The sequence below is a fragment of the Hesperophylax consimilis genome, chromosome 15 (assembly GCF_061612785.1).
Source record: "Hesperophylax consimilis isolate HC1 chromosome 15, BYU_Hcon_1.0, whole genome shotgun sequence".
Classification (NCBI taxonomy): Eukaryota; Metazoa; Arthropoda; class Insecta; order Trichoptera; family Limnephilidae; genus Hesperophylax; species Hesperophylax consimilis.
The window spans coordinates 26264174-26279869 of record NC_142850.1 but is presented as its reverse complement, the minus strand read 5'-3'; the positions used below and the strand labels follow the sequence as shown (position 1 = coordinate 26279869).

The 15696-nt window shown below is 34.8% G+C and overlaps 1 protein-coding gene across 1 annotated transcript in view; it reads left to right on the top strand.

The window, feature by feature from the left end:
• Positions 1–15696, top strand: part of Lgr3 (Leucine-rich repeat-containing G protein-coupled receptor 3) — a 340705-nt gene that overhangs the window by 245097 nt on the left and 79912 nt on the right. The window contains exon 4 of the mRNA XM_089640598.1: positions 12668–12842. Within this exon, the coding sequence (XP_089496724.1) occupies positions 12668–12842 (175 nt within the window). The remainder of the gene's footprint in view (positions 1–12667; positions 12843–15696) is intronic.

The following is a 15696-nucleotide window of genomic DNA, read 5'->3' as shown; positions in this document are numbered from 1 at the left end:
AACACGTTATATGATATGAGAACTGATGACCAGATTTTATAGGCATAGTTCAGTATTTGAATGCACTTCTATGTTTTAATCCACAATTCCCCTATGTCAGGGTAATCAAAAGTTTGATGAGTTTCCCAACTTCATAATTAGTCCAGTCAAGATGTACATCCGTGCTTGCAAAAGGTCCAGTCATTCTGAATTTTTTATGTGTTGTTAGGACCTAAACCAGTATTAAAAAAAAAAATTTGCAACTTCGAAAGTGCTGTGCGAGCGGCGGTGGACCTAAAAAACCATGAAATTTTCGGATTTTTTTCAGTTTTTGCTCAATATCTCAGTAAAGGAAGGGTCTGACCGGTGCACTATGGTCCCCTTTGAGGAAACTAGCTAGACAAAAAGATTTCAACGATGTTTTTATTTATGTACAAAAATATTCTCACAACATTGAAAAATGTCCATAGTATTATGTTCACATCGATAAAAAATTTAAAACAATACGCGCGATACGTGGCAACGTTGTAAACACGACACTTTGGATGTGCCAATCGTTCGCCCAGCGGTCGGTCGCTTTCGGGTGTGCACCCTGTTCGATCGTTAGTGTTGTTATTTGAAATCGGAGAGAAATTACGCAAATAGAGAAATTGAAGTCTATAGTATGTTCTTTCAAATTAATTTAATTATTTTATAATTTGCCTATTCAACATTACTTTAATTATTAATTAAAAATCGTGAACAAAAGTGTCAATATTTACAATTATTTGCCAAAGTTTAGTTAAACTTTCAAAATCGTGTACCGATTTGTACCACCAAACGAAACTAGTTTCATATAAAACCATTCTTTATGTATAATATCTTATAAAATTTGTTTGCTCAAACTTGCTCTTTTGTCATTTACAGAGCCTGTACCTACAATCTATCGTTTGGATATTTTGGAGATTCTAGAAGCAAAGGGCACCTCAAAGTCTAATTGTGCTGCAGTAAGGCAGTGTGTTTATGAACATATAAAATATTTATTGAAGAAAAACAGTTTTAAAAGTCTCGTGGATAGTTTACTTAAGAAAAAAATTGGTTTCTATTAATATTTCATAGAAAATGGTTTGAAGTCGGGAGAAGTACTTTAAAATTGATGTTTAAACACGCAAAATGGCTTAACACAGTTTTTATTCTTCATGTAGTGACGCGTGACGAAGGATTCCGTGGTATACCAGAAAAAGAATTTGGTTTATGCTCGTCAAAAAGCAAAACAAGAAAAAATAAATGTCTTCTGAACTTTCGAAGTCCACAAGAACTATCTCATGCTACTCAAATCAGCTTGAGGTGACATGGAAAACGGGATGCTGCCAAAATATCAACAAAATATTCAGAATCGATAATAAACTTCAGTTCCAGCGAAGAAAATACAGAAGTCTGTTAACAAAGCCACTGTTGGAACATTAGCATTCAATAAGAGTGATGATAGCGACTCGGCCAGTAGTTCATTAACAAAAAATGTCATTTGGTTTTGTTCTTATATTACGTTAAAAAAATATTTTTAACTAATAATTTTAAATAAGTACTTCGTTATAACGTAACCGAGCCATTATACCATACGCATTTTATTAGTAATTAATTTTGTTTTAAAAATTCCGTAACAATGGCTAAAATAAATGTATATTTTTTTAAGTATTTTTTTTATTACATTGTGACCCTTTTGCGTCAAATGACATGAAAAAATATTTTTGTCTAGCTAGATCGGGATTTGGGACCACTGTGCGGTGTAATCGGTATGCATACTTTTAAAGTTGACTAAATTTGCTATAATTTGAGACCAAAGCAAGCTATATAAAACCATTGGTTTTCAAGATACAGTTCTTCGAAAATAGGCAATTTTTTCCAAAAAGTGAAATTTTTTCGAAATGGTCACTTATTTTGTAAAATAATTTCTAAACTACGCATCCCACGTCACTATAAAATAAAGTGAAACTGATGTATAAGACGTTTGTCACTTCAACAAACATAAACCTCCCCCGTTTGCCACCGACGGAAGATGCTGCAGGCCACCATGCAGCAAGGTGCTACCTCCAAGTGCAGAAATGGCGGGGAGTCAACTTGAATCCCACTGAATGGGGGTGGAAGCTGTCTTCTCAAGGACTCACCCCCATCCTCAAATTTCATGTAAATGCATGAAAGGATACTCTGGGAGCTGCTCGTATAGAAAGGCTGGGCTCCACTGCTCAGTCCTCTGTCAGTCATGCGGTGGCAAATTTTGCATCAACGTCCCGGATGTGGAGCTGAAATGCTCGGACGATGAAGATGACCCGACTACAGACTGGGCGCCTCTCCCAGCTAAGATAAAAAGAAAGACATGATTTGGCAACCAAGACACAATACCTACATGATTTATATTAATTTTAGTGGACTCACAAGAGTCCCAACTGCTCCCGTCTGGAGCTAGTGAGACTATGGCATCCCCAATTGGAGGATGTTGTGAGGCTGAAGGTAAGTGGGGAACGGAGAGAGGAAGGTGGGGAAGTACCTGGCTATTCAGATCTAGTCACTAAACACGGCTAAAGCCATTTGGAGCAACGTTTCAATTCTGAATGGTGGTCTTACACCAGGGCGATACTGGTAGTATCTTCCACTCTGGAACGTGCCGCAAATATACTATATATTATTTTAATTAATTAATTGTGAAATAACACAAATTAATCAAATAAAATTTATTTGCGCACGCCCGCGCCGGGTTCGAACCCGCGACCTTCGGAATGGTAGTCCAATGCGTTACCACTGGACTATGCCGGCCGTCAAAATGCCGATAGTGTAGGACAGACATTTATTTCGTATATCAACTGCTGTAATATCATCCTATTTCAGAGAAATGCGTATGTCCGTGTGTGCGTACGTGATTGCCACTGCAGTAAGTAGAATACATTGTGATCGACAACGAGTCAACAATCTGCCGAGCTCCAGCTCGATCGGATGTCGGGAAGTGGGTTAGTTTCCACGTCCAATATTGGCATTAATTTATTTACCCATTCCATTGGGGTGATTTTTATAAATTAGCCAAATGTTATTATTATTATTCCCGAAAACAAATGTTTAATTCAAATTACACCGTTTAAGATTTTAAAAATTCACGATGTTTTAGTAAACAATCAAAGCAATCAAAGCAATATTCCACTTAACTAAAAAAAAAGATTTTTGGTTTAAAATTTAAAGAAAAATTGTGCTCCTAATAATATTTGGCTAATTTATATAGCGCCGTTTTCGTGAGAAATCACCTCAAGGGCGCTGTAAAGTAGCTAAACAGTCGTTAGGCTACGGTCGGACAGATTTCGCATTGAGAGAACTAATTGCTGTCTAAAGTGGGCGGTATAGTGATACTATAAAGATTCTTTACACAATCTTGGAGTTTCACCCTAAAACACGGTGTACAAAGCATTTAGTTCTAGCAAAGCAACAATTATTAGTGTGAAACCTCGCGCACCCACACTACTGCAAATCGTACATATTCAACCTACACACCAAACGTGTAACTGTCATTGGCTCCGCGGTTATGATAATCCGTGCAGTTTGGTCGTAGCTCGGCAACAGTCGTTAGCAGGCTTCTATACCACATATAATATATTTAGTTCAATAATTTCAAATTCATTTTCATTTAAATCAAATAAATAAGTATACACCACTATTTAAGGCTCTATAGTAAGCGTTCACAAAGAATAAGAAGATGGTTTGAAAGGGAGATATGTCAATGCGAATGTTATAGGCAGTGGCGGTTTTCTCTAAAGTGCGTTTGTGCGGCGAACCCCCATTAAAAATATGAGAAAATAAAACATCCTTGTTTTATAATAATATAAGCACATTATAGATAGCACGCTATTAAAATTTCGCCTTCAAAACCCGCGCCACCGAAAAATACGATGCCTATTCCAAATTTGTGCGAGTTAAAATCCGCGCCAAACTCTCCATACAAAATAATCTTAGCCGGTACAGACCCTATGACGGTGATATATACAAAATTTGGTCTTTCTTTGCAAAAATAAGACAAATTGTGTGCGCCGAACACGCGTTGTGATATCACGTGACCTCCGAACATTGACGAATGTAACCGAAGAAACCCAAGAACTTCGCGGCTGACGTTTAACCTTTGAACCATAGGGATGCAAGTTAAGTGTTATTTTTTTATGTTATATTATGGTATTTAACTTTGTAGTCATTTTTGTACATATTTTTGTTGTCTTGTTTCTGCATTTCTCCAACCGTTTGCTTATGGCATTTGTAAATCTACTACCTATTTTTAAATTTATTTCGTGCCACCTTTATTTGTTTTTTTTGATGTTTTAAAATATCTATTATATATTCTACGAAATTATTCTTCTCTAAAAAACAATAATAATTAGCAACGTACCTACATTGAGTGCTATAAAAACATTAAACAATTTAATTCCTATAAAACTTTTCTCATTATCTAATAATTGTGTCTAGGTAAAGTGATTTAAAAACAATAATATGTAGGTACCCCTCCCACTAACTTTATTTAAGTTGTGTGACTGCTGCCGTATTCGACTATTTGACGTAGGACAACAGTAAGTAAATTTTAATTAGATATGTTTATCTTCTCTTGAATTTCTGAACCCCCTGTTAAAAAAACCACGAACCGCCACTGGTTATAGGTAGGAAGCGCGCCAATATTAAAATTTAAAAAAACGAGAATAATTAAGCGAAAATTAAGAAAATATTTAATAAAACACGAATAGATTGAAATAGAGCAAAAATCTTTCTACAAATGTCATTAAAGATAAACTGTAAATTTTTTTCATACCTATAACATGTTAAACAACATATCAAAATCTGTTTATATTGATTTTCGGAACATACTTTGCGATTTTATATAATTACCATTTCCGCTCGGAATTTTATTCTTTACCTACTGTTGTAGATTTTTTTTTCAGTTTTCATGTTTCAAGTGAACTAGTTGATTTGCAATGTAGAGCGAGTAATTAAATAATTAACTAATATAAATAATTATTTCATTCAATAGTCACATTATTGTCTCAAAACTGGCAAAAATCGGAACCATTCTCACAGCCGCGACCGGGCTCCGATTACATGGCACTCTCCCGCTCTCTAATATATTTCTTAAATGTACATGGTGTAGTGATGAAAAACTTATAAAGACCCTTGCATCATAGATCAATTGCATATACATAATATGTTTCCATGATATTTTATCAAAATGACAATTAAACACGCCTTTAAAAAGTGATATAGAGTCATTAAAAGTGATGAAACTAAAACTAGGTTAAATAGTTACCTCTGTTACCCATTTAAGCTAGTTTTTGTTTCATCACTTTATATCACTTTTTTTGTGTGTTGAACTGTCATTTTGATGAGATACCCAGTCACCACATAATATATAATTTTACAACTAGAAGAATTGACTACGATTGTCAATTATATAATTTTACAAACAATAACAATCGACTCCCAGAGCCAATTACATGATTTTACAACAATAATAATTTGACACCTAATGTCTGCAGCAAAACTCTCAGAAATTGACGAAAATTCCCTTCGGTACGCTTCACGAAAAAGGAAACAGCTGAAACACGAGCTCTAAACTTGACACCTGACACTGAGATGAAAGAGGAATTATAGGAGATGACGACTAGAAGAGAAGAGGGAAGGGTAGAACAAAGAATGCAGCCGTTGAGTCCCACACTCCCCCTTATGCTAAGGGATGAAACACTGAAAATGATCTTTTGTATATTGCAAACTAGCTGACGTGTTCTAAGCGTTGCTGGGGGTTATCCTTAGGAGATAGATATATATTTTTGTCGGCCTTTTTAAGATATACAATTCCGTTTTACAACATTTTGATATATCTCATAAGGTTTAGCCAGCGTTAGCAATGTAAGCGCCCGAGAATATATATTTTCGATTTATTACAAAACATCGAATTTTCTCTACTTTCTATAAATATAATATGCATGTATTAAATATACATAAACCTTTCGGCAGAAATTATCTAAATGATAGCAATAATCCTATCAAAATCTGTTACGTAGTTTAGAAGAACAAAGCGCCCAAACAGACAGAAGCGGATAGCGACACTGCTTTTTACTATTTAGAGATTAGAGATTCTACTTGTAATAGAAAGATTTTGTTTTTTTATTTATTTAAAATATAATAGAATGCATTTCTAATTGCATTATACCTACTCCCAAGAGTTAATAAACTCATTGTAGATCAGTATGCATGTACACTTACTACAAAGTCACACCACACTATCACTGGTCAATACATCAGTTTTACACATATTAGGTACGGAGGCAAATCAAAGTATTAATTGTTGAAATATTCTTTCAAGGAATCGTTTTTTTTTAAATATCTCGTTATTTATTTATATATAATTGACGCCTTTCGGCTTTTACATAATATGTATCATATTATGATACTTATAGTATAAAAAACATGAGCAAATAATAAAGCAAATTGAGATCCTGTTTAAGTAATACAATATTGGAAATAAAAAAATATTTATACAATAATCTATTTATATTTTTTTTTTCTTAAAAGAAAGACAAACATTCCCGGATAACGAATAACCTGACATTATTTGAAAATCTCCTTCTACCACCACAGTAAGCTGAAAATATTGCTTTCATTGTGATGGAGGACTTAGCCAGCCGAGGAAATTAACACACTACGCCTGGGTGGATCCCAAATGCGATGCCAACTCAGTCACTGAGCGGTCATAGAAAGAAATTTAAAAAAAAAAAACAGAAACATTTTTTACAGTGATGAACCAATTTAAAGAAATTAAATATTTCTAGGTGGGTACCTATGCTATGGTTCCTTCTTATATTTAATATTTTATATCATTGAAATTCTGATCCTTTTAAATATCGGCAGTGAATCCAAAAAATCACGATGTTAGAGTATAGAAAAATATTATTTAAAATAGGAAGAACACGGTTAATTGGCATATTAGATGCTGCATTTGTTTTGTAATTAAGTGTGTGGAATGGCCTCTGTATGTTGTGTACTTCTCAATGGTATGTTAAAATGAATTAGGGACAGAAGTTCGATACAGTCGATGTGATTGTTTAAAATTCTATGTATAGATGTTTTATCAGCTACTGCTCACTGTTGTTGCAAATATTGAAATGTACATTCAAAGTTATTGTTGAATTTGAAGGTATGATATTTTACAATATTTACAAAACAAATTTATGTACAGAATGCAGTACATTTGAGATCCCTGACACTTGTGTATAAAACCATGGGTTATTTGACAGATCTGCAGTCACTGTACGCGTAATTAACCTTATCAAGAAAGATATTCTTAAATGGTAGGTACATGTAGGGCGTAAAGGCAAAAATAGGAACGTCAATAAGTTAAATTATGACACTAGGTGGAAATGCATAAACAATTAACGAAGAATATAACAATGGTAATTTTCATCAAGACCGATTAGAGCCACTTGATCAAGTCAGTGCCATCGATCAATGACAGTTTGCAAATGCCGGCGATTGTTGCTGATTTGTGTGTTGTTTTACAGCAAGCATATTTACAGAATGATTAGACAATTTTAAAAATCAAAATTTCCTTATTTCTAGTCGGCCTTGATTTTTATCGCCGTTACGACCAAAAAAAATATTGAAGCGTTTTACTTGATGTTAAAAAAACACAACAAATCATTTTTTTTTTCAAAATGCAATAAAGTGGCCCATTGGTCTACCAAAGTTTCCCTGCAGTTTATGTAAGGGATAAGCGTAAATATAATCCCGCATAGGAAAAGATATGAAAATTTATTATTAGGGATTTCGTCAATTTGATTCGATCATTTCGTTCTAAAAATACACTTTCGTGGCATTTTACGATGATTCGTTGGACAGGCCGTTTTATGTGATGAATTTTGAAATTGGAAGGTTTTTTTACGATGGAATGTTTGATTTGTTTTCTTAAATTAGAATCGAAAAAATTGGAAATCGTAATATTTTATCGAAACAATTATATCTTCGTCTGACTAAAAACTGCAAATTCATTTATAACTATTACTCATATAGCTTGAGAAGATTATTTTTTGCATATCTTGGTTTGTCATTTTTCATTTAGTTTGCATATACTAATTATACATACTAATTTCTGTTGTCGGTTCATGGGCGATGTCATAATATTCCTTCGTAGTGCTTAAAATTGCTCAGGTTTAGGTACTTTTTTAATTTTCAAACATGAAACAGATAATATGTATATACCTACATCACATCAGACAAGCGATAGTAGTTTCCAAAATAATTTTATTAAGGCGATGCACTACGTAGTAATGCAAAATCATGTGTTTTTGGTTTGAAAATTTGGTCGCCTAGAAATTTTTCAGATACTTTAATTAAATACTGCGAGTAGAATACATCCTGGTCTTTTTATAAGCCCAGAAAAAAAAATGTATAAGGCCTATGAAAACTGCTTTAAAGTTCAAAATCTCCTACTGACGAACCCATTTTCGGTTATGATTTTATTTTATAATGTCGCAAATTAAGTTATTTATAAAATGATCGAAAAAAATTAAATATTTATGCCTGAACATCAACAAAATAAAATAAAAGGCACTTTTTGGCCATGTTTTTTTCTTGCATAAATCAAAACAGGCGGATGGTGTTACACGGGAATCAAAACCTTATCGCCATCTACGTAAGGGGTGTTATTGATAGCGGCTCGATTTAAAATATTACACGACATGGTGCATCGCCTTAATTATGTAATAAATCTTTGTTTGAAATACGAATTTGTTTTGTTTAAATGTTTGACTATGCTTACATGAATTGATAAATGAAGAAACATTACTGATAAAACGCGCGTAGTTTTATTAAACTAGTGAGAGTGGATAAACGTAAGTACTTTACGCATATAACTATTTCATTCGTTCACACATATTCTGTGAATGGCAATTCTTTTCATAAACGGTGCCGGATTTATTGTTCGATTATTATGAATATAACGTGTCTTGATAGATGTTATAATTTTTCAATGTTACTTACATTCGAAAGCTAATGTTCTTTTACAAATATCATCATCACTTTTGGCTCTACAACCCCTGGTGGGTCTTGGCCTCCTCAAGAGTCTTCCTCCACTCATCTCGGTCCCGCGCCAGCTCTCTCTCTCCAGTTATTTTAGTTGCAAGTATTTAAAATATATATTTTTTAAATACTTGCAGCTTCACTAATCCTACAATTATTTTTTTATTATCATTATAGGAGATGGTTGATGTAAGGTTCCCGTAATCATTTAGGCCATAGGCCCATTGTGCTATCTCTTATATTTTACCTAATTCCTTTAACAGTAATCCGGACCCTTTTATAAAGTTCGCCATAGATTTCGTTGGCTATTTCATCTGGTTCTACAATGTGGCTTACCAGGTATCTGAGTCTTGTTCCCAACAGAGCGGGACATTGGCACCAAAGGTGAATTGGAGTCTCTTCATCCTCTTCACATTTCCTGCATCTGTTGATGTTTTCCACTCCTAACAACTGCATGTGTCTCCTGAGATGGCAGTGTCCCGTTAGTAGTCCTGCCAGTTCCCTCAGTGAGTTTCTGTCCATATTGAGTAGTTGTCTGGTTCGCCTTGGGTCTGGTTCGTTTATAAGTTCTTTGGATTGCCTCATTGCCCTTTCCTATTCCTCCCAGTGCCGGGATTTGAACCACCTTTCAATATGTATTTTGGTGTAGTAAGCTGCTACTCCTACACTCCGCCGGCTCGGATCCCGCAAGTGGTGCTTTCGCCTCTTTTCTTGCTAGTCCATCAGCTCGCTCATTGCCCTCAACTCCTTTACGTCCTGGTACTCAGATCAGGATTATTTTATTGATGGTAGCAAGTTCTTCAAGAATGGTCTTGCATTCCATCACCAGTCTGTAGTCGTATCGGCTACTTGTCAGTGCCATTAGGGCTGCCTGGCTATCAGAACATATGCCTATGTTCTTATTTCTGTACCCGATACGTATGTTCTTCTGTGCACAGGCTAAGATGGCCTCCATCTCAGCTTGAAATACAGTGCAATGAGTTCCTAGAGGTATAGTAAGTTTCATCTTGGAACCCTCTAAAGAAACCCCAGCTCCTGTTCTTTCCTCCATCTGTGAACCAGATTAGTTCCTGTTTGTGGGTAAGACCTGGAACCGTGTTCCATTCCTCCGTTTTGGTGTACGTCACTCTAAACTGCTGTCTGAAAAAACGATAATAATACCCTGTGATTTTTCACGGGTAAAATCATAAATAATACAAATGTTCACTGACAATTGAATTCTTGAGAAACCAATTCAATTTTCTCAAGTAGTATTATGTATGCAAGATCTCTCTGGAAGACATTTCCCAAGACATTGTATTGACCAACACGTTCCTTCAATCTGTTTGCACCGTAATAACAGTAGATCATTGAATAGCTGCTATTTAATTAATTCACGGTAGAGACATAAACTACAGTCGGGTAACGCAAATACCCCTTGCACGTTATTGCAATGATAATAATTATCGGTACTTAAAACTAATAACCCACAAAAATAAAGATAATTACCATTATTGTAGACGTTTAAACACATGCCCACTGTTGCAGTGGGCGCCTGTCTGAATCACGAATGCTACATTTGCCATTAAAGCGATTGAATATTTTTCCATTCCCCGGATCTTAAAATAATGCACTTTCGGGGTAGTAATAATTCCTGTAAGGTTTGTACACTTTGTTTCAATAAGCTCATAATCACAAATAATAGCAGCAAAGGTGCGATTTGCAGTAATCTTCTCTAATCTCTAAATAGTATTTAATAGTACCTATAGTCTGTCTATGCACTTAGTTCTTCTAAACTACGCAACGGATTTTTAAAGGCTTTTCCCTATCGCTTAGATAATTTCTTCCGGAAGGTTTATGTATATAATACATGCATATTATATTGATTGAAAGTAGAGAAAAGTCGAGGTTTATCCTAGAATATAAAACCTCAAATATATACTCCGAATTATTCACAACCACAGGGCCGGCCACGCCAAGCTACGCCGGGTACACGTCAGCTGGTCTACATAAATAAAAAATCTAAATGTATGACGTATGAATCCATCTCTTCCACTGCAGAACTATTCTGAGGGAGTACTGCTGGAGAGGCCAAAAGGTCTACATCAACCAGATTATCATGATATCCTGCTAATTCACCAAACATAGCAAACCATTTGGGGTGACCTATGGCAGAGGTGTTGGTTATCTAGTAAATTGTTCCCGGGGCGACGGTACACGTACCCACATCCTAATTAATAATTATAATTATCATTATACGCATGTCACATTAGATACAAAAAATGATGGAAACAAAACATTTCACTTACTTATTTTCTTGTATTTCTTTTTATTACTTGATTGGATTCATCTATTTATTGGATTTCATAAAATTGTAAAATGCGGGCCTCACGGCTGGCAAAGTATTCTGTGAGGCTCTCACCTCACCAGCGATAAAAAGAGTCACCAGATGAGCTAATAAATTGAACCTATAATGTGAAGCTCCTAGTTTCCTAAACCTTGAACTCAACGAAATGAACCAATCAATTGGCAATCTGTCTCAGAGATTTCCCTCTAGAGGGCAGGTTGTAAATTATCGGAACACAGAGGAAAAATGCGCTAGAATGAAGGTCTCAAATAAAAGCACTGTTTATGATGTCAATCAAAATTTTTAATATCCACTTCCTTTCGTTTTATAAAATTTTCAATAATAAAACAGAAGGACGCTTTGGTCACAATCTGTTGTTCGATGAGTTCGAAAATTCGAAGAGAAAACATATATCATAAAACAATGGAATATGGTAAAACAGTTATCTACTAATGTCGCTCTATTGACAAATAAAAGAAACTGGTTACTATGGTAAAACAGGAATCTACTATTATCGCTCTATTGATAAATGAAAGCTGAAGTGACACCTATGGACAATATTAGTTGCTGGTATTATCGAGCCAATCTTCATATTGTTATTATTATTTTGTTTAGACCTTTAAAAATTAAACATAAGCTTCTTGGATAGTCTCTCCGACGCCGGTTCGTAGTCAAAATAATGTTTTTGAAATCAATTGAGATCTTTTACAATTGTGAATTCGGATCTATCCACCAATTCACAAAAATTGCTTGATACTTGCTCACACATATCTAGCTACATTCGAAACACATTTCCACGCAAGAATGGGCCTTTTTCACAGCTTTGGATTCAACATGTCGGCTGTGAATCGATTTGCTGACTTTTGTGTTCGCTCCTACATAATGATTCTTGTATCGGACGAGGTGATAAATAAATTAATTTAAATTCAAAATCAATTTAATTTATTTTCAACAGAATTATAGAAGAAATAATAAAAGATAATAATATGGGTGTGTTTATACGAACGCTATGTTAAACGTACAAAAATGAGAATTTTATCATAATGTTGAAATCGGATAACAAAATGGCTACCCTGTCATTTCAAATCTTAAATAGAACAACTGACCGAGTGGGAAGAAATAATAAATATAAACAACACAAAAATAAGAAATTTATCACAACTTTTTTATTGGGCAATAACGAAAAAGAAATGTCAAATCAATCATCAATCAATCAATCACCCCCTAAACCTTCGCGGTATGAGCGTGGAACACGGTATTTATATGTTTTTATTAATGTTGTTGTTTGTGCAGGTACACAACCAGCCCCTGGGGAATGCCAGTGCCAGCCCGAAAGCAAACTGTTCTGCACCGACATGGGCCTGACCAAGGTGCCGCGAGCCGTGGGCGCTGTCAACATACAGCTGGCTAACAACTCCATCAAACTCACTAGCGACTCCTTCAAAGGGGCTGAGACTGCTCAACTCATGTAAGAAACCCTTTTTTAATATAAAAATTGAATCGAATTGGGAATCTAGGAAAATTTGCGGCTTCCGATGTACAATGTTTTGCTTCAATATATTAATACTGACTATAAAAGGAACGTATAATTTTATTTGTATACCTCAATAAACAACTTTACGAAATATAAAAATACAAATATCAAATAAGTAATTTCTCAGTCTATTATAAGTATTACGTAAACTGTGTTCTTTGTGTTAAGTGTATTGTGTCATCTACGGAACTCCTAAATATTGACTTAAGGTAAATGGGGGTCCGATCGTATGAACCCCCATTTGAAATCTCGTGGACCCCCAAATTTTGTTCTCGCTGACATAGAACCCCAGCAAGCCGATATCTACCCTGGGGGTCTATATAGACCACTTTGGGAACCTCTGATCTAAAAGAAACATGAAACAGAACAAGACACAGAAAATAAAAGGTATCGATCGGAAATATTTTATTTCAAAAATGATATATATAAACCTTTCTAAAACAATATTCCATTTATTTGCTTTTTATTTCACAACGAAAATATTCTGACCATCTGGCAGAATATGCCAGAGGCCCGAGGGGTTAAAGAGGTATAAATCACAAAGTCTGACTGAATATCTTAGGACAGGCATAAAACCTTCAATCTATTTTAGTGTTAATTTCAGGACATTCTCTACTCTCCATTAATTACTACATGACAATTTCTTTGCAATCTTAGATTTGAGGTTCTTGATATGGTTGATTGATTAAGCGGTCCGTTAAATACAAATGGGCCATGGAATAAACTCGAATTCAAGCTTTGTCAATGTCATTACCTATGTGTTGAACAATGTTAGTTTTTCATTCCATAGCCTGTGGCCACGGATCAATTCCCTTTCGGTCAAATCAAGGCCGCTATTTATAGAATCATTTAAATTAAGTTCGTGTTTTCATTTTATTTTAGGTCAGAAAACCTAATTTTTACACGCTAGCATAAAGTACTGAAGCGGAATGAAAATGATAATTTTCGTGACTAAAAATATTTTAGGAATTTCAAAATCTCAAAGTTATATTTCAAACACTAAACATTAAAATATGCTTTACAAGCAATAATTAGTCGCCTGAAATATCAAAAAAATAATTAAATGATCTCCCGAATAAAAATAAATTCCTCCGACGGGAATTGAACCCGCACCTTATGATGTCCGGTCAGTTGATCTGAACCACTGAGCTACGTCGGCTTATTTCCAAACACGCCAAATAATTCAATATGTACTAGTACTTCAATCAACAATTACTGGTTTTTTTATTTTTTTTGTTCACATGTAAACAACCAACTCAATTTGTTATCCTTTGTGCTATGCATAAAAAACCTTGTTTTATAAACATTAGTTTATCATTAAAAAAATAATGAAAGTATGCAATTTACATTTTAGCACCTCAATTGAGTATTTTTTTTAAAAATATATTTTTTTTAATTTATCCCCACACAGGAAGCCCTGAGGAAAATAATTTCTCTCAGGGCCTATGTCATATTTGGGGATATTCTTGAGGAAAGGAAGGAGAGCATGTTCTGGGAAGGAAAAAGGTATGAGGGTTGTGTAGGAATCTAGGGATCAGCGTATCCAGGAGTGACGGACGAATGATCTATCCATCCCGCTTCGCGCAAGGCAATGGATCAAGAAATACCAGTTGGAGATATGGGAATGAACGTGTAAAATGAAAAGCATATCACTCACCAGGTCATAGAAACAAGGATGATGGGCCATGGACCATTATTAATATGAAACCATGCGCACAAAAGTGTCGCCAATACGTCTAATCACATCTGCGCCCAGCAGCGCCTTTGATCCCCTAAATTATAACTTTTATTTGTATTACCGCTTTGATTAAGTTCGACGACAGTCGGCACGCTCACATCCCATATATCATTTTGTTTCCATGATCTCCCCTGTGAAAAATTACAGAAAATTTATTCGATGTGATTAAATTTTTGTTTTCAGGTTCTGCTTTCAGTATTTTTTTACTCCTAAGCGTCGTGAGCAATAATTATTATAAATTTTTGAAACGTATATCTTTTTCAATTGAATTAAAGAAACGGAAAACTCGAACGAATGCTCACTTTTAATTTGAATTATATATATGGACATTAATCATCTTTTGAATTACATTAATTATTTCATTATCTCTTTGGCTGAACCTACAACGTTTTAGAAATGGAAATTATTAATTGTTTGTAAAAAAAGATAAGCCGTCTTACGAATTCCTCAGAAAAAAACATCCGTAAAATGGGTCAAAAATGAACAAAAATGCCGCAGCGACGAATTCCACAAATTCTTACCCTATTTTCTGTCATCTACGGTTAATAAATAGGTCTATTCTACCCGTGTATTGGATGGGCTAACTTAAGCAAATATATTAGGCGAAATGTATGAAATATAACAATAGATAATGTATATAGAATATATATATACACGGTGTATACGGTATATGATGGTATTATTCTGTCAGCTGTTGGTTCTCATAGAGTTTGTGTTATGCTGGACCAGGGGTAGGCAGACTGCGGCTCGCGAGCTGCCATGTTATAGTTAGTGTCAATAGTTAAAATAAACTTTAATTTTTTGGGTCTCCCTAAAAAGCACCAAATCTATGGACGTGACCTCTGACGTCACCAGTCATCAGTCTCAAAAAGCCTACGTTCCTTTTACGACCGGCGTTGTCATTTTACGATGAGACGTTTGAGTCTAGACGTTTGTTTTATTATTAAGATTAACTGCATTCAACATTGAAGAACACTAATGTTATTGTATTGAACCAAAGTCGAAAAATAGGTCCGTAACCGCACCTGATAATTCCCCTGATTGGAAACC